Here is an 18466-nt window from a genome sequence, read left to right on the forward strand (position 1 = left end):
AGAATGATGATGGCATAAGTCACACAGCAGCTTAATTTTGGCTTTTTAAAAATGTTATCTGCTGTAAACCTTATTTCAGTCCTGACTGTAGGACCAGAAATATGTCTGAATAAAACATCTAAATCAACTTTTTCTCATGTGTGGGGACAAAATATGAAATTCTCAAAATTCAGGAACAATTGTGACTGATCAGAACTTTATTTTTGGCCCAACTCAACTCACATCTGAAGCCTGAACAGAACCAGACGGTCTGAAGTGACACAGACTGATACCTACACATTTATTACTCCACCTTCTCTCCTGAGCCTCATGCCCAGCTGTTATTCTCGCAGATCGGACTCACCTTCTTGGGTTTGGGCAGAATCCCGCCGGAGGACGTGGACACGGCGGACCGACCCAGCGCCCTGCCCGCGGGGCTCAGCGCCGAGGAGCGGCCGCGCGTCAGGACCGAGAGCCGGGCGAGGCGAGCGAGGAGAGCCGGCGCCATGTTCACAGTCCGGTGCAGCAGCAGCAGCAGCAGCAATGCGGAAAACGGAGGTAACATGAGCTGAGAGGAGCTGCAGCGCCACCGTGTGCTGCTACAGGGACTGTGTTTGTTTGTTTGTTTGTTTGTTGGTGAAATAAACACCAGGAGACACGTTGCAGTTTTTCTCTTTTCTCTCTTTGCCATATGTGAAGCTTACATGAACCTCCAGCAGCCACATAGTCTGAGAAGACAACCAGGAGGTGATCAGATGCAGGTAAACTCCAAATCATTGGTGCCAGTTTTTTAAAAGTTTAATTTATAGTGAATTTGTGGTTTCTTCTGGTCTTTGAGTCATTTTTGTTTCTACCTTTTTTACTAAACACATCCTGTCCATTCATGCTTGTTCTCAGTAATCAGGACTTTATCGGCACCACATCAGTCCAACGGTTCTCCACTTTTGTTCCACTCCTCGTTTATTTTAATTCATTGATTTGAGGTTAAAAAGCTCCACAGATTCTCGATGGATCACCATTTCCTCACCACTTTGGCTGCATGTTTCGGATCATTAATCATCATCCATCCATCATCTCTACACTTCAATCCTCATCCTTCACCTGGACAGGTAACCAGTCTATCACAGGGCTACACTTAGAGACAGACAACCAAGCACACTCACATTCACACCTACGGACAATTTACAATCACCAATTAACCTCAGCATGTTTCTGGACTGTGGGAGGAAGCCGGAGAACCCGGAGAGAACCCACGCTGCACGGGGAGAACATGGAGACTCCACGCAGGAAGATCCCGGGTGTCCTCACCGGGATGCCAATCGGCAACTTTCTAGCTGCGAGGCGACGATGCTAACCACTGAGCCACTTGCAGCCCATCATCAAATATCTGATGACCTTTCGTTCTCTGTCCAGGTGAGCTCTGAGCGTCCTCCTTCACAGTCTCTGGTTCATCAGCATGGATTCTTCTTTCATTCTGCACAGGTCACTTTTGGCTTCTTTGAGATGTATAAATGTGGCCGTCCTTGTACTTGTTGATGCTAATGGTGACGATTTCAGAGCCAATGAATAAACTTCGGTATCATTAAATCTCTCTCTCTGTCTTTGTTTACGTCGTTTCCAGCCAGAACTCGACTGACGTGGTGCGAATAAAGGCTGATTCCAGGTAAAAGCTTATGGATCATCTTGGAATTGGCCTTTAGTTGTAAAACTAAAACAAAAATAAAACACCATAGAAATAGTTAAAATGTGTATTTACGTGCCGACACAAAGACCAGAAAAAAAATTCCTATAAATCAAACTTTGGCACGGGGTATGAATAATTCTGGACTGTACATAAAAACATCCGTCAAGGTTTTAAACAATAAATACTGTACAGCATTAAATATTTACAGCCTCCCTGTATTCTACACGACTCGGTGATGCTATGGTACTATGAGTGGTTCTGGGGGGGATGCATGTGACCACAGGAATATACTGGCCTTGGAAGTGTTACGAGAGCGATCCGTAAAATGCATTTACACGTTCTTTCGTCGCCGTCTCCAATAACATCGTTGTAAACATTCAGTTCGACATCACAGACTTCCTAAATGCGAGTTAAATAATTTAAATAAGCATTTTCATGATACAAACATATTAGAAACCAAAAGCAATAAAAAAAATCTCTCTCTCTCTCTGTCAGAAATAAAATTCTACCTAACGAGATGTAAACAGCTTCAAATGGATTCAAGTGCAGAACCGTCCACCACGTCGGCCCCTTTCATCCGAACACGGTCCCGGAAGTCGTTGGGTCGGTTCATCACTAAACAAAAGGCAGAAACAGGCAGAAGAGGTTCATCACTGAGTGGAACCATACGTCTTAAACCAATGTCCTGCTTCGTTCTTCTTCTCTCACCTGACGTTTGAAGGTCAGACGCCTGAAGAACTTGTTGATCTCGAAGGCGCCAGGTTTGACGGGTGCCCCGGTCTTGCCGGGTTCCCCGAGCCTGACGATCTGTCCCTTGGTGATGGCGGCTCTGAGGCTCATGGTCTTGACCACGCGAGCGCCGGGCTCCGAGTCAGGTGTGGGCCGGGAGGACACGGTGACGTAGGAGGCGTCTTTCTGATGCTCCTGGTAGCTCACTGTCGGACCACACGGAGGAAGAACATTTTCATTACATGAACACATGCATTTCTCTCATCTGGACGTTCACGGGTTAAAGGGATTATTTACAAAAAAAAAATTTAATACGTTGCATCAACCTCAAAACCTGTTGGCATGTTTTTGTTTTTAACCCGTATGTACGGTTTTGGGTTAAATTTGCCTCGTTTTGACATTTGACAGCAGTAAAAACATCATAAATGACTGTTATAAAATAACATGAGTGAAATATTTTAAAATTTTATACAAATGTTTGTACACTGAGGCTGGTTAGTATCCACTAAGATGGATTTTAGATCTACCAATGTGAGTCAAATGAAGGAACATGGTGGTTTGAGGGAAGCTTGAAACGGTGAAACTGTACAGGACATGTTTTATGTGTGCTTTTATTCACATTCATTAATGTGAATAAAAACTATTTGGGAATTCTAAACAGATCTGTAGTTTAAAATCTGGTGTCGACACTTCCTACGAGGGAGTTCTTGACCGGTCACAGTATGTGAAGGCGTAAAATCTGAACAGTATGTAAGGGTAAAGTGGTCATCACCAAAAAAAGATTTTCGACTGTCCAACAATCTTTGACTACATCAAGTGTGGTTTAATCCCCCAAAAATGACAACACCTAAGCTTAAAATAGTGATATTGCTTCCATACCCCTTAATTCTACATGTTTTAATTTTTTAAAAAGTCCCCAAAAAGAAGAGCAGAGTTCAAACAGCTTTTCAGATTAACTGTGTTTCTACATAGCGGGAGAGCAGACGACAAGAAAGATCGATAGCCAAACAAAACAAACTTGATCAATAAAATAAATGCAGCACGGCTCAAAAACGCTATGCAGAGGAGCGAGTTGTTGGATTCAACACGGTGAAGCGTCTTTCTAGTGTTCCTGTGAAAAAGTAGAGGCTGTAAAAAATCACCTGTAGGATGTGGAGCCACTAGTTTTTCTGATATGTTTCTGGTAACACCTACGCTGTATTTGTTGATTACAGGTTTTTACATTTTGGTTAAAATAAAGAACCAAAGACGTGTTTTCTTCTCGTTTTCAACGCTTGTTTTCCTGGTTGTGATGGCGTTTATATCGCACTGAAAATGAGCCCACACTGAGCTAAACGTGACCGGAGCAAACTCAGATGTTGTTGCAGCGACGGGACGTTTTAAACTGTTACCTGCAGACGTGACCGTCGTGTCCGTGGTGCTGGTCAGCTCCAGCAGGATTAAGGGATACGCAGGATGCAGCAGGAACAGCTTCCTGATGAGCGGCTCTGCTGCAGCAACGCCTTGCGCCACCTACACAGTTGAGTGCACAGGGTCTCATCGACGGCTCGTGTGACATAAACTCCACTTGCACAGAGTTTGTTCTTTCTGTTTTAAACACTGTTTGCATTCCTGCAGCAGATCTGCCTTGATGATCTCTAAGGGAAGACTCACCGTTGTCTTGGTAACATTTCTCTGCGCTTTGATTGGCTCGCTGGCCCAGAACAGGAATGCCGATTGGCCGGTCGAGGTGGAGATTGCAGACGTTTCCAAAACGAGACGAGGACACACGAACTCTGACGTCCAGAGAACGTCCTTATTCGCTCCGTCGACAATCTGCGTCTGAGAGGAGAGTAAAACATGTCTACATCACATAAGGTCTACATCACATAATAACACTAATCAGGGGGTTTGTAGCGGCGTGAATTAATTCTATCCTTGAAAAAAAACAAAAAGTACGAGAGGAGTGTGGTTTACCTTCATGACACCGTTTGCTGAGTGCTGAATGAACAGATCGAGGATTCCGTCGTCATTGAAGTGACCCAGGGACGGCTGACTGTGTCACAGAGAGAACTCATTTAGAGAAACTCTTACGTTGTTTTCAGCTGTGCAGGAAGTTTCAGCAGTGAGAGGATGTACAACACCACGGAGCCACGCAGGGCCGCTACCTGTGGATGGGAGCCGAGTTGAAGGTCCACTCCTTGCGTAGGTCCCTCTGTCTGAGCACCGACAGCTTGCTGAATCCGTACACCAGCACCCAGTCGCTTCTGCTGGAGTTCAGGTTGGACACCGTGTCCAGGCTGTTGCGGTTGTTGCCGAAGCCGGGTACAAGAGGGAGGAGGAACTCCACACGCTCGGATCCTCTGAAACGGACGAGACTTATTTTAGTCAGAAACAACCGACTGAAATTTTCTTTTACTCTTGTGTGTTCATTTGCAGTTTGATGTCTTGAGATTAGTGTAGACTGCTTTTTAAGGAGCTGATATTATACACATGGCAGGTTTATAATATTATTTTTGTGGGTCTACGATGTCAAAAACACAACATTTTTCTTGTACTGTACATCGATGCAGAACCTCTGTTTGCATTTTAGCTCCGGTTTCTTGAAGGATCATCTACTGAAAGTCTGCTCTGATTGGTCAGATGAAAGCAAACATGCATCCCAGTCCGGTTTGATGTGTTTGTGTTCCAAAGTGCATTCTCTCTCTGCAGCTGCCCTCGACACATCAGGGCAGACTTATCTTATTTTAGCATGTATTGGAATGTCTGTGAAGATTCTCAGTCATCCAGGTCGTGGTTCTTCTGGTAGATTAATCGTAGCAACTGCTTCACTTCCTTGAAGACGTTCCACCTCTCATCCAAGAGGCTTCATCAGGTCTGACTGACTAGTTGGGAGTTCCACATACTTCTATCCTTAAGGAGACATTAACACCTGAGTTTCAATTGGGGGTTTGTTGCTCCTCCCCCCTCGTTATGTGAGTCGTTGGTGCTCCCCCTGACATGGTGGGTTCGTTAGGGTCTTTTGTGGCTATGTGTGGATGTGGTTTCATCTTCCTTACTAGTCAGTCAGACCTGATGAAGCCTCTTGGGTGAGAGGTGGAACGTCTTCAAGCAAGTCCAGTTCCTACGATTAATCCACGAGAACATGTACTGGAAGGAACACTTGAATAGCAGCAGTGAGGTAAAGAGACTGTGTTCTAGCAAAAGGGCTCCAGAAAGGAAATGATTGTGAGGAAGCTGCTGATTCTGGGTTTTAAGTAGCCGCTAGCTGGACGTTATGCAGATGTGTTACACGGTGATGGCCTACAGGTAATGGATGGACAGTTGGACATCTTCTCTTTAAGAAGTGCCTCATCATCAGCGGCGGTACCGCCTTCATAGCAGCTGATTACAGGTTTGGCGTTCACCAGACAAACGAGGCTCAGTGCAGATGTAATCAGAGCTGCGTGCCAGTCGCTGAGGCGTACCTGTAAATGTGAATGAAGGAGGACAAATTGGTTTTCTTGAGTCCCTCCCAGGCCGGGTCCTTCTTTCTCAGCGCCTGCGTTACGTTCGTTTTGCCGGTGGCGCGTACGTAGATGTCTCGCAGAGAGATGGCCTCCACGTTACCTGAGGGAACACAAGCCCGTTAGTCAATGAACCAGCCGCCTGCCGCGCCGTTCTCGTGTTTTCACATTTCTCCCTCACCCAGTCCAAACAGGATGTAGTAGGCTCCTTGTTGCGTCTCGTGCAGCAGAGGACCGATCAGCCTTCCTTGTCCGGTGAGGTTAAAAGGCACCGGGTCTCCGAGCTTGGCACCGGTCCGTCCAGAGATCAACCTCAGGGAGAGATCCAAAGCCTGGAAAAAGAGGCCTGGAAGCTCATCATCACTTCACTGATACGCTACAGGGTCACAAGTACCGACGTGATCTACTGACATTATGAATCTATTCAAATGAGCAGACATTATAAATCCAGTGCAGTTGTGTCGCACTTAAAGTTCGACGTAAAATGTCTCAAAGAGCAAAGCGGCGGCCGACGCACCTCATCTGCAGGCAGGGTGGCAACGAGCAGGTCGGGAACCGAGTCGCCCTGGAGGTCCGGAAGCAGCACCGCCTGGGATTCGATGTTCTTCAGCGTGACCGACCACAGCTCCTTCCCTGGGGAGTGAAAGGAGGCTCCTTTGACCTCGATGCTTTGAATGCTCACAGCTGAGTGACCTCATTCACCAGAACAGTTGATCCCGTCGACTTATTTCTCCCAACAGTGCCAGAACTTGATCTTAAATATCTGCTTTTTCTTTTTTTTGTAACCCTTACATACTGTGACCTGTTTCGACATTTGACAGCAGTAAAAATACCCTAAACATCATTCTTTTAGCCTGAAATTTGATGGCTTTGACTAAAGTGACCCAAAATACACAAGAAATATTTTAAAATGTTATACTTTTGGACAGGTGCGACAAATTTCTGTCTTTATTGAGGCTGTTTGGAGTCAAATTTGACCCGTATATCCACTGAGAGTGGGTCAAGTCAAGGAAAATAGTGGTTTTAGGGAATCTTGAAACTGTGAAACTGTATTTTTTATTTACATTCTAAACAGATCTGTAGTTTCAAGTGTGGCACAGACACTTACTATGACATAAAACATAAACAGCATGTAAGGGTTAATATGATCAGAACCAGATTATAACGTGTGTGGCCCAAAGATAAAACAGTTTTGCAGAAGCCGGTGACAGTTTAATAACTGCACTCTGAGAGGCGTGAACATCTCGTCTAACCTGTGGTGCCGTTCACAGCCATGAGGATGGACTTGCTGATGAGGAGGCACACGGCCGACGGCTGGCTGCTGAACTGCAGACCACACTGGATGTACATCACAGACTCCTGCATGAACTTCCTCCACAGCACCTGGCCGCCGGCGGCAGACACGGCCACCGCGCTGAAAACTGGGATGAAGAGCAAAGCAGGAAAACGTACAGCATGTGTAAATAGCAAATAGGTTGAAGAGGAAGAAAGGGTTCTTTTTTCTCTCATGTGGTTCAGAAGCTACAAGCACATTCATCTCACAGAGTAAATTTATACAACAGAGTCTCTAAAGTTTTCAACCTCAGCCTGCATTCTGACCAAATGGCATCACATCTGGACCCGGCCCACCCCTCATCACTCTGATCACTGCATCGGCTCTGTGTTAAATAGAGACTTGTGGGATCAAAATATGTCAGAGATATGTTTGCTGCAGCCTGGAAGGTGCAGAAACAGGAGCCTAGAGTTCAGACCAAACTAGCTGAAATGGAGTCACGATGCTGAGACTATGTGCTGCTTTTAATTTAGAGGTGAGCTAAAAAAAATCTGAGTAACATGTAAGTATGTATGGATCAGCATTCGTCGGCCATGCCCTTCAGGATTCCCCACATACTTTTGTTCCCCTGTGCGCCGTGGGTGTCGTTGGTCCACCCGGTAACACCCAGAAACACATCCTCCACCGAATCCCCGTCCACGTCCCACAGAGCCAGGGCGGGCGGAGTGACACCTGAACAGCAGGAACAAAAAAAATACTAAATGAGCAGCTGCAGAAGCTTCAACAACCATCGAGCTACATTTGTAACTGCAGGAAGAAAAAAAAGGGAAGAATCATAGAAAGCAAGTTGTCCGTGTGCATATAAAATACAACTCCTTCAGTGAAGACCCGTTAGCGTATGATATCAACATGCTATGTGTCCAGACGGAGCGTCTGGTTGCTGCAATTATGGTCAGAATCCTGCATAATCACAGGTGGGTAATTAAAGGGTGAGCCGTCATCGTCTCTCCACCCTCCAAGACTCCTGAGTCAGCCTTTAAAACGTGAGGTCATCACCGGTGCCTCGACTCACCTCACGTACCTACAAACTGGGAAAGTTCTGCAAAGTTCTAGTCATGTTTGCAGCAGTTTTTTCTTTTCTTGGTTCCTGGAACATCCTCCTTAAGACAGCTGTCTAAATAACTTCCTCAACATCCTCAGAATACGGCAGACAAACTGATCCGCCTTCGTTCTCATATCACATTACAGGAACGTTTACAAAAAAAAACAGTCTGTCATCTGATGCTTCAATAACATTAGAGTTGTACAGAGTAATCGGCCCCGTCTGTGTGTGTGTGTGTCTGTGAACAGTCTCTAGCTTTAGTGCTAAGCTCTAACAGGTTGATATTTTACAGGTGAGCTGGGAATGGCGTCTCCTCGGACTGATTCGATTTTGGGGTCAATCGGTGCAAAAACAGCCACGTTTTCTAAAATGCTGTAAACCTTCAAAAGGGTGGAAGGTAGAGTTATGGTGTTGGGTGGAGATAAGGAACCATGTTGGGGCTTTCTGTTGGTGACGTTACATTTGGGTCAGGTCATCAGGTCATAACTTTTGACTGCACTGCAACTTGAAAACAAGACTGACGCAGTGTTTGTATCGGAAACCACACACAGGCTTCCTGCTGGGGGCGTGACGTGGTTCAAACTCAAGTTTTTGATATCGCCATTATGTTTTAAATAACATCTAATCTATACGGGCTGCAAGGTGGAAGCTAGAAGGTCGCGTCCCGGTGAGGACACCCGGGATCTTCCTGCGTGGAGTCTCCATGTTCTCCCCGTGCAGCGTGGGTTCTCTCCGGGTTCTCCGGCTTCCTCCCACAGTCCAGAAACACGCTGAGGTTAATTGGTGATTGTAAATTGTCCGTAGGTGTGAATGTGAGTGTGCTTGGTTGTCTGTCTCTAAGTGTAGCCCTGTGATAGACTGGTTACCTGTCCAGGTGAACCTGCCTTCACCCTGAGTCAGCTGGGATAGACTCCAGCCCCCCATGACCCTAGTGAGGATTAAGGTGTAGAGATAATGGATGGATGTAATGTATACACCTTGGACAACCAGCCAACCACGATTAGTGACAGAAAACCCTATTTTGTGGTAAGTTGGATGGAGCAGTGGTTTATGGGGCGACTACATCCGTCTCCTGACAGCGCTCCAGTCTTGTAATATTGTTAGACTCTGTCATGTTGTAGTGAGAACATTCTGGTGAGCCTTTACTGGGCAATTTCCATCTTTTACTTTAACCCTCAGTGACTACTAGAGAATGAAAACGCTGCCTTCACCTCCTGCGTCTCCCAGCGCTCTCTCCCACTGCGGCGTCTTCTCCAGGTCGCCCTTCTGGCAGGGAATCAGGAAGGCGCACAGCAGCACCAGCAGCATGGCGCACACCAGCGGCACCAGGAAGAACGCACTCCGGACCGCGTTCTTCACCCTCATCCTCTTCTCCTCCGCCTCGGCGCTGTGGACCCCGAGCCCGGCGCCCCCCAGCGCCCCCGACCCCCGCCTGTCCTCCCCCATCCTCTCCCTGGCCGAGTCCCCGTGGCTCCAGTACTGCACGCCCTTCATGTCGCCCTTGTCCTGCCGGGACTTGCTGGGGAGATGCTCCCTCCACTCGTCCTCCTCTTCCTCCTCCTCGTCCTCCTGCGCCTCGTCCGGGGCTCCCACCAGCCGTCCGGATCTGCCGCCGCGCAGCTTGGAGGAGCCCGAGCCCAGGCAGCCGTCCCTGCCCAGGCCGTTCCGGGGGTAGTTGAGGACCAGGTCATCCTCCTCGCTCTCGTCCTCGCTGTCTGCTTGGGTGAGGGGGTCGTACTCGCCGAGCTCAGAGCCCTTCTTCCCTGCAGGGACACGGAGGAAGACGAAGAGGATCAGCTGTCCTGCATGGTTACTCTTATAACTTAACTATAACCCCTCACAACAGGAATGTTTAACCCTGTATAGGTCATACATGAGCTTCTGAGGCCTTTTTTTCATGAAAATCAACACATGCAGCACACAGATAATCCACCATAGATCGGAATTCATGCAGCAAAAATGGCAGATGGAGCAAAAATGATATAAATTAAACCTCATACATGCAATTTTAAAAAAAAATTGGTCAGAAGGTTCAATAAACACTCCAGTTTAAAAAAAAATGTGAATTTTCTGGCAATTATTTTACATTTCAGGCTTTACAGGGATAATATAGTTTTTGTTTGTTTGTTTGTTTGTTTGTTTACTCTGTAGATGTTGTAAATTCTACTCTATTCTTAAAAAGAAAAAAAGCAGAATTCCATCTTAGGGATCAATAAAATATTATTTTCTATCCTAAAATAATGCATTTTATCCAACACAATCCCTTTTTTTTTTTACCCATAAAGCAACCACACATAGAGTAGTTGTCATGATGTAATCATTCTAAGAGTTTCATGTATGTTAGTTTGATTTATAAAAAATAATCAGTCAGTCAATATGTCGGATTTTCAGCATGACCATAATTAAGAGATTAATAAATATATATACACCAGATACTGTTACACTGACACCATGCACATGATGCATTAATGATGTATATCCACAGTGCATGCTCTGTCTTGTCCTCTCATGTCATATTTATGTTGATGTTCTGCAGCAGCAGCAGCAGCTAGCAGCAGTTAGCAGCCCGCAGCAGCCCAAACACACGCATCACGTCACATCACAGCCCGGTTCTGCTCAGTGATCCGCTACAGATGAGGACAGATGATGAAAACCGTCCGACGAGCCGCCTGCGTGGACGGAATCATTCAAAGAGCCGAGCTGCGATGTGGACCATCACAGAGCATCCGTGGCTCCAGAGAACCGGCGGCGGCTCCTCTCTGTCTCTCTGTGAGCCGTCACCGCTTCTCTTTCACCGCTTTCGTGGGATTTTCACGCGGATTCCACGCAGCGCATCTTACCGGGCAGTTTGAGGGCTCGGGACAGAGCCGCAGCCATTTCTCCTCCAAACGGATCCGCCAGACACCGACGCGAGGCAGCGGGGATGAGCAGCTCCGAGGACTGTGACCTGCAGATTGGATCTGCCCCGCTGCATCCTGGGAACTGTAGTTTGTATGCGCTAAGACAAAAACAAACAAATAAACAGAAAGCAGCTCCGTGTTGTTGGATGCCACCACCAGGTATCTCAGAATTAACACAGTCGTGTAGAATAAAATCAAAAAAATATAAAAAAAAGAAATGATTTCCATGTGTGTTTTTTGTGTTTGTTTTTATGCGTTGGTAAGTTTTTTACGACCAGAAAAGCTGCAAAATATCCCGATGGTCACTTTAATCCACTTCTGTTTGTGCAAATATAACCTCTGCAAACCACAACATACGTGCAATTACTTTCTCAGGGTATCTATTTTTAACATTTCTTTATTTAAACTCACTTTTTAAAGTACTTATTTTATTTTTTATAATGCAGAATTGTTTTTTTGTTTTTTCTTTTTTTTTTTTTATTGCTGCTGCTTTTACCTTTTTCCCAATTTTATTTTATTTTATCTTATTTTCCCCTACATATATATAAAGCTGACTGGAGCAAAAGCACAAAGAATGCACCAGTTCAGGGCAATAAAACTCTATTAAATTCTATAAAACACATATTTACAGGTCTGATTTACTGCACTCCTTCTATTCATCCATCCATCATCTCTACACCTTCATCCTCACTAGGGTCATGGGGGGCTGGAGTCTATCCCAGCTGACTTAGGGTGAAGGCAGGTTCACCTGGACAGGTAACCAGTCTATCACAGGGCTACACTTAGAGACAGACAACCAAGCACACTCACATTCACACCTACGGACAATTTACAATCACCAATTAACCTCAGCATGTTTGTGGACTGTGGGAGGAAGCCGGAGAACCCGGAGAGAACCCACGCTGCACGGGGAGAACATGGAGACTCCACGCAGAAAGATCCCGGGTGTCCTCACCGGGACGCGAACCGGCGACCTTCTAGCTGTGAGGCAACGGCTAAATAGTAGCTTCATTCCCAAAGGATTAGTTCTTCTAACCTCTAATGTTCACTTTGAAGGAATGTGTCCATAAGGTTATTTTGTGATTCCTTCAGGGAACGTTTCAGGAATGTTTTAGAGATAATACCTCATGTGAATATTCAGACATCAAATTTTAGAATCATTTTAACACATAAACATAATTGTCTTCATGTAGATAATCAAATGGAGACGTTTCTTGGTGATATTTATGAGTTTATGAGTTTAACCATAGACAGAAGTTTCCAGTAACAGTGTATGAGATTTTACAATATAAATTTTTAAAGGCCATTTTCTAAAGGTATTTTTTTTCCTTCTCTGAGACACAGATCTCCACATCAGCAGCTCGTACTCCACCAACCTTTACACTTCTATCCATACTGATATTCTAGATGTTTCTACAGAGAGACGTGTTCTTATTTCAGTCACAGCCGCATTTATAAAACCGGTGAAAATATATTTTAGTCCGGCTGTTATGAAGAGATATCTATGTTCCTTCTATAAAACTATTTGAAAGGAAAGAATTTATCAGAAGTCCACATTTCTGTTCCGGAAGTTTATGCAAACACGTGCATATTGAGACAGACGATGCTCTATTTGCATTTCTAAACATTCAGAGAACTTAAACTGTTTTTTGTTTTTTAAAAGAAAAACAACAATATTTACCTGCAGCGTTTCCCCTTAAGTTTATATTCAGGAAAAAGTTCATCAAACGTTAAAACACATCTAATATAACTTCTACAGGCTGTGATTTTACATTTGTTTTAACTACTGAGGCCGCAAATGGTGTGTTTTTTTTTTTTTTTTTTTTTTATCTAATTACGTGCTTCTGTTGGTTTCAAATGTGTAAACCTGAAACATAATACATACCTGCTGCTCCAGTTACTGACCTGTTTCTGTGTCTTATTCTATTTTTTACAGATTGAGGGTTCGGGGAAGATCCTAGTCCCACGAGGCATCTCGCAAAGTAGGCGAGTCACCTCAGCAGGCAGACCTGTGCCCCTTCAAAAATTCTTCTCGTAATGTGAACGAGGACACGGGCGTCACCCCGCGTCGTTATTTTCCTTACTCATCAGTTTAAGGCATGACCAATCAACCGCCGAAGCCGGGCATAGACGGAATGCCCAGTTACTCTCTATCATGGTGCCGGTGTTTCCACAGCGTCAATTCAATATTATGATTTCTAAGAGCGGCTGTGAATGGATTGAGTAATATCTTATTAGAGTTAAGTGCTTTCTTGTTGTTTTGTTGGTCGCAAACTACATTTTTCGAGGAAAATAGCCGTAGTTGTTGCGACAAAGTGGCGCAAAGGCTCATGGGTATGTAGATATGTGCGTTATTCGCGTTTTGACAAAAGTAATCGATCCCAGATTATTATTTCTTAGTAAAGCGTAGTCATTTTGTTGTCAGATAATAAAAGTGAGTCAAACACTACAATACGAATAATTTTAATTACTAAGCATGCGATTAAAAAAATATCAAAGCGAAAAAATTTCTTCGTCAGTACCCGACAGCCATCATAGGAATGTCCCGAGTCAGGTTCCGTAGTTCTCGCTGAAATCTTCTCAGGCGCGCACGCGCTGTTGGAAAGTGTGAGAGAAAATGGCAGACGTCTCTTTAGATGAAGTTATACGACAGCGCGGTATTAACCTCAAAGCTCCAGCCAAACGGTATGTAAACTGTCACTGCACCGGCAGATATGTCTTTATTTAGGACGTAGCGACGTGTAGGAACGTTTCTGAAAGCACAACGAGATCCGAGAGTTACTGGTAGCTTGTTGGCTATCGTAAGCTAACGTTAGCTCGGTGCAGCTAGCAGCGATTACATCGTAAATGCAGCACTAAGTAGCTGCCATTAACTCTGGGCCTTTCATTGTGAAGCCCTTCTTAGAGAAAATAAGAAAATACAAGTTAATCGTTTATTCACGACCCGTGAAAATGAACTGACGGTTAGTGTTTGCGATGAAGCGCACACTGAAAAAGATGCAGCGCGTTTGCGTAGCGTTTTGTTTGTAGCTTGGCTCGTCTCGACTTAGCTTCCTAGCAAGCTAGTATTCATTGAGGCAACAAAGCAGGTTGTCCCCAGTAATCGAGCAAATGTGGTTAATGGAAGCACTGGGTTATACTGGTGCCTTGGCTAAATGTTTAATTCTTCATATATTGTTCCTCCTGCACTGTGTTTGAAAGTAAAGGAAAATCATATTCCTGTTTGTGAAGCTTCTCAGTGCATTTTTCTCTGACTATTCAGGATATAATAAAGCAATAAAATGATCTTTTTTTACTTTAAGCATCCCTGGCAAAATGTTAAACGCTTGCATAGATTTCTAGGATTTTTTAAAATATATAATGCAACGCAGTCGACATAATCCTAATGTAGGTCTGTGTTGATTCTTAGTCACCCAGGTCATGATAATACTGTGGCTCAAGTAGAAGGTAACTGGACGTCTTTTGTTTGCTTCCTGAAGATGTTTCTCCCCTTATTTAAAAGATTTCCTTTGTTCTATCTGACCAGTGGGGGGTCCCAGGTAATTAGAGCCCATCTGTAGGCTGCCCCTTTCAATGGGAAGTCCAGTTGCCTTCTGCTTAAACACCCAAGAATCTTTTATTGTCTTATTACAGTACTGATGTTGAACTTAAAGAAGCATTCTTCTTTCTCAGGCCCATGTTTGGACGGGGTCCAGGAGGGGATGGCAAAAGTTTTGATGCCCGGCAGAAGATCGGGGCGAATGATGTTAGGCAGCGACTTGGAGGAGGAGGAGGCCCTGGTAAGATATAAGACCACTAATGTGCCTGAAGGCCAACCCACGGCTCCTAAGTGCCTGATGCAGACATCGAAAGCAGACACGCATGCAGTTCTGTGCCTGCGACGATAAGTTTGCATTGGCCTGAGATGCAGGTGGTGACATTGCCCCTCGTGTTGAACACAACTGCTTCTGTGGATGTTATTGAAAGGCTGTGATCTTGCACTTGTGGGGTATCAGACTGCAGCACGTTGTCGGTGTGATTTGTCCGGAGGTGTGTTTGGGCATTGCTGATGGAAACCACGCTCGCTTTTAGCGCCCCAAAGGCTGGTAGTCGACTACGTTGTTTACAACTATTTTCATGATGAATTATAAAGGTGTGGATGACTTAAAACAAATTTTAAAAAATCCTGGCACATGCATAGTCAGTATGCTCACAATGAGGACAGACAGATGGCTACAGGGGGGTCTCTGTGGACCTTCACAGATTTGGTAGATGACAAGACTTTCATTATGTGGACACGCGGATGCAGAAACCGGCCTTTATAGTCTAACAAATCAGTGAGCGTCATGTTTTGGGGAGTAAAATTCTGTTTCCTGTCAAACCCTTCTTTTCTCACTTTAGGTTTTCAAGTGAAAGATGCCAGAGAGAAGTTGGGTCAGAAAGATGCTCGCTTCAAAATCCGTGGCAGGGGAGGAGCAGGAGCAGGAGCGGTGCAGGATGCCCGTCAGATGATCAACTCACGCAAACAGGGCCAGAATCAGTTCAGCGTCCCTCCACAGATCATTCAGAAGACAGCAGCAGCAGCACACCAACTACAGAGCCATACGCACGTACCGCAGATACAGATACAGACCAACAACAATCTTGCTGGTGTGAACGCTCGGCAGTTTGCCCCGAATGTACAAGGACTGAGTTTGAGGGGCACCGTTGCGCCACAGCTGAGTAATAGCAAGAGAATGATGGATGCTCGTGATAGGCTGAGCCTCAAGAGGAGCATTGGAGGTGGAGGGACACAGATACAAACGGCTGCTGCACCACCTCTAAAAATAACCAAGACCATCCAGGTGAGGGTAGAAATATATTCACTTGTTGTACGATCACATGCTTATACTAGCTGAGGTATAAAGGAGTATATTTCAATCATTCCTCCTGTTTACAGCAACGTCCAGTCGGGATGTCTGGTGGGATCCGTGCAGCTACTCAGGTAGTGCATTTTTTCCTGGACTATTTAAACATGACAGAAACACTGTGATATATTGGCTAAGGCTGTAAAACATGTTTGTGCTTCTTTTTTTTCATCTAGCCCATGTTGAATGAGCTTGACGGCGCCCCAAGTAAACAAATAAAGATCACTACTCCTAACAATATGCTACAAGCGAGGGTAAGATTGGCTCAGCTGACCTGAACTCACGCATTACGTCTCAATACAGAAACTCCAACACATTTAGCATGTCTAGATCTCACATCACATCTCCATTTGTGTGTTTCGTCCAGCCTGGTACAGGGGGCTCCCTATTCTCCATGTCAGCCCCCATCACCAAAGTGGTTAAGAATGATGCTTACACAGCCCCACGTCCTCCTGTCCCCGTGGCTCCCACTCGGCCCACCACCAGCATGGCTGCCGCCCGGTCCTCAGCTGCAGCCTTACAGCCAGTCTCCAGGACTCTTCAGCAGAGCACAGCAGAAACCAGCACAACAGCTCCCACCCCCCCTCAGGTAGACAATCTGGGTTTAGTTCAGGATGTGCTTCTTTTATACCTTTACCACCTTTAGCTGAGGCAGGTATGTGTTGGAATACAGTCTATTTAAGGGTTTTGTACGATTAAAGCCACTGCGGTATCGAAGAAAGACCGCCGTACCTGTGAGTCTTAATGGTACTAAAATGTCATTTGTCAGGATAAGCTGCTTGACATGTCAACGCCGTTTGCACACATTGCTTTAACCATTATGTTTGTGTTTTCCTGATGATGTGACGTCGTCGTGTTTCTTTTCCAGCCTGCTTTCAGCCCTTTGGAGGGGACGAAAATAACGGTGAACAACTTGCATCCCCGGGTCACCGAGGAAGACATCGTGGTGAGCAAATCCCGCTGTTCGCTCGTAACCTTTTCCTGTGTTTGATATTCAGTGGTGTGCTGCAGTGCCGCGATGACTCATTCAGTGTGTGTGTTTGTACTCTCCATTTGTCCACAGGAGCTGTTCTGTGTGTGCGGTGCCTTAAAGCGAGCACGGCTGGTGAAGGTGGGCGTAGCTGAAGTGGTGTTTGTCCGTAAAGAGGATGCTGTGAGCGCATACAGAAAGTACAACAACCGCTGTTTGGACGGTGAGTGCCAGTAGCAAGGACGCACACATCAAATGGCTCAAATGGGTTTGGAGCGCTGGGTTCTGTTGGTCATGGAGGTCTGTGATTACTGCAGCGGTGATGATAAGCTTCTAGTTAGAGGCTGTGATGTGTTGTTTTTATGGAAATGAAGAATCAGAATCATGTGACCGCCACTAACCAGACTGATGAAGTTTTCTGTGTGTCTGTCTTTTCCTGATCTCTTCTTCTTGTCCACCCCCAGGCCAACCGATGAAGTGTAACCTTCATATTCAGGGAAATGTCATCACTTCTGATCAGCCCATTCTATTGTAAGTGAGCCCACGAGGCTTCTGACCGAGTTTACATGCGTGCTTTATTTAGCATGTTTCCAGTGAGCTGCCATTTACCTTTAAGCTGATTGAACACAGCTTATGTCCACCATTTATTTCTCAGCGTTATTAGCATTTGAATTAGCATTTAGCACCGTGGATGCCAGTGGCTGCTGCTGTGTTCTGGGTCTTGCATTATTCACTCACAGGGTTGTTTAGTGTTTGTATTTGAATAATTCTGATGACTTGAGGGGCAGATGGTTAGAGTTACTACAACACTGAAATTCTGGATAGTAATAATAATAATAACCTGATGATAGAAGCTGTTCTCTCTACATATGTTTAGTAACATTTTTTAAGTGTTTTTAAAATGTCATATTAATAAAAGTACTTCCTCCACGACTGCTCACGTCTGTCAAGATGGAGACGAGTGTGTTTGTTGGTTGGAGTGAGTCTGTCCTGGTGTGTGAGAGAAGCAGCAGCACATTCCTGCTCAAGGTCCCTAAAGTTACAGACAACTCCATTTTTGTAGATTTTTAGAAAACATATTTTTTTGTTGTTTGCTTGAGATAATATCAACCAAACTGAAGCTGAGTGGATTTGACTCAGTAGGAAAAAGTAGAGACAACTGATTGATATTGTCTCAGGTAGACGATGGAAAAATGAGTTTTCTGAAGGTTTGTGAAGATGGAGTTATCCGTTTTTGCAAATGAACTCTTCATTTCTTAAATATATCAGAGTTTGCTGACGCTACTTTACTGTAACAACGGTGGCGTCCAGCCTCATCTTTGTCGAGTCGCTTGTAGCAAAGCTTTTGTGAAATTACGCAGAACATTGAGAACTGTAAATCAAACTGTAGGTCAACTGAGAATCACGTCAGACTCGTGATTCCTTAAAACCAAATCAATAGGAGATAATTAAACATGT

At 45.0% G+C, this 18466-nt stretch overlaps 2 protein-coding genes across 2 annotated transcripts; one reads left to right on the forward strand and one right to left on the reverse strand.

Moving 5' to 3' along the window:
• Positions 1 to 1713: 1713 nt before the first annotated feature.
• Positions 1714 to 11129, reverse strand: fam234b (family with sequence similarity 234 member B). The gene is made up of 13 exons (XM_008284527.1): positions 11093 to 11129; positions 9464 to 10015; positions 7769 to 7882; positions 7131 to 7298; positions 6395 to 6510; positions 6059 to 6209; positions 5839 to 5980; positions 4540 to 4734; positions 4349 to 4427; positions 4046 to 4213; positions 3784 to 3904; positions 2372 to 2598; positions 1714 to 2278 (listed from the first exon to the last, which is right to left on the reverse strand). The coding sequence occupies exons 1-13, from the start codon at positions 11127 to 11129 to the stop codon at positions 2276 to 2278; spliced, it is 2073 nt and encodes a 690-aa protein (XP_008282749.1). The 3' UTR covers positions 1714 to 2275.
• Positions 11130 to 13749: 2620 nt separating this feature from the next.
• On the forward strand, positions 13750 to 18087 carry poldip3 (polymerase (DNA-directed), delta interacting protein 3). Its single transcript, XM_008284528.1, has 9 exons — positions 13750 to 13837; positions 14825 to 14931; positions 15533 to 15975; positions 16071 to 16115; positions 16215 to 16292; positions 16406 to 16627; positions 16907 to 16984; positions 17102 to 17231; positions 17473 to 18087. Exons 1-9 carry the CDS (start codon positions 13770 to 13772, stop codon positions 17541 to 17543), a joined length of 1242 nt encoding a protein of 413 aa, XP_008282750.1. The 5' UTR covers positions 13750 to 13769; the 3' UTR covers positions 17544 to 18087.
• Positions 18088 to 18466: the final 379 nt, after the last annotated feature.

The sequence above is a fragment of the Stegastes partitus genome, unplaced genomic scaffold (assembly GCF_000690725.1).
Source record: "Stegastes partitus isolate 25-593 unplaced genomic scaffold, Stegastes_partitus-1.0.2 Scaffold363, whole genome shotgun sequence".
Classification (NCBI taxonomy): domain Eukaryota; kingdom Metazoa; phylum Chordata; class Actinopteri; family Pomacentridae; genus Stegastes; species Stegastes partitus.

Coding starts and splice junctions, on each gene's coding strand:
- fam234b (XM_008284527.1), bottom strand. CDS start 11,129: ATGGCTGCGGCTCTGTCCCGAGCCCTCAAACTGCCCG. Junction 10,016..11,092: donor CCGAGCCCTCAAACTGCCCG/GTAAGATGCGCT, acceptor GTGTCCCTGCAG/GGAAGAAGGGCTCTGAGCTC. Junction 4,214..4,348: donor CAGCAAACGGTGTCATGAAG/GTAAACCACACT, acceptor CTCTCCTCTCAG/ACGCAGATTGTCGACGGAGC.
- poldip3 (XM_008284528.1), top strand. CDS start 13,770: ATGGCAGACGTCTCTTTAGATGAAGTTATACGACAGCGCGGTATTAAC. Junction 14,932..15,532: donor TGGAGGAGGAGGAGGCCCTG/GTAAGATATAAG, acceptor TTCTCACTTTAG/GTTTTCAAGTGAAAGATGCC. Junction 17,232..17,472: donor CAACAACCGCTGTTTGGACG/GTGAGTGCCAGT, acceptor GTCCACCCCCAG/GCCAACCGATGAAGTGTAAC.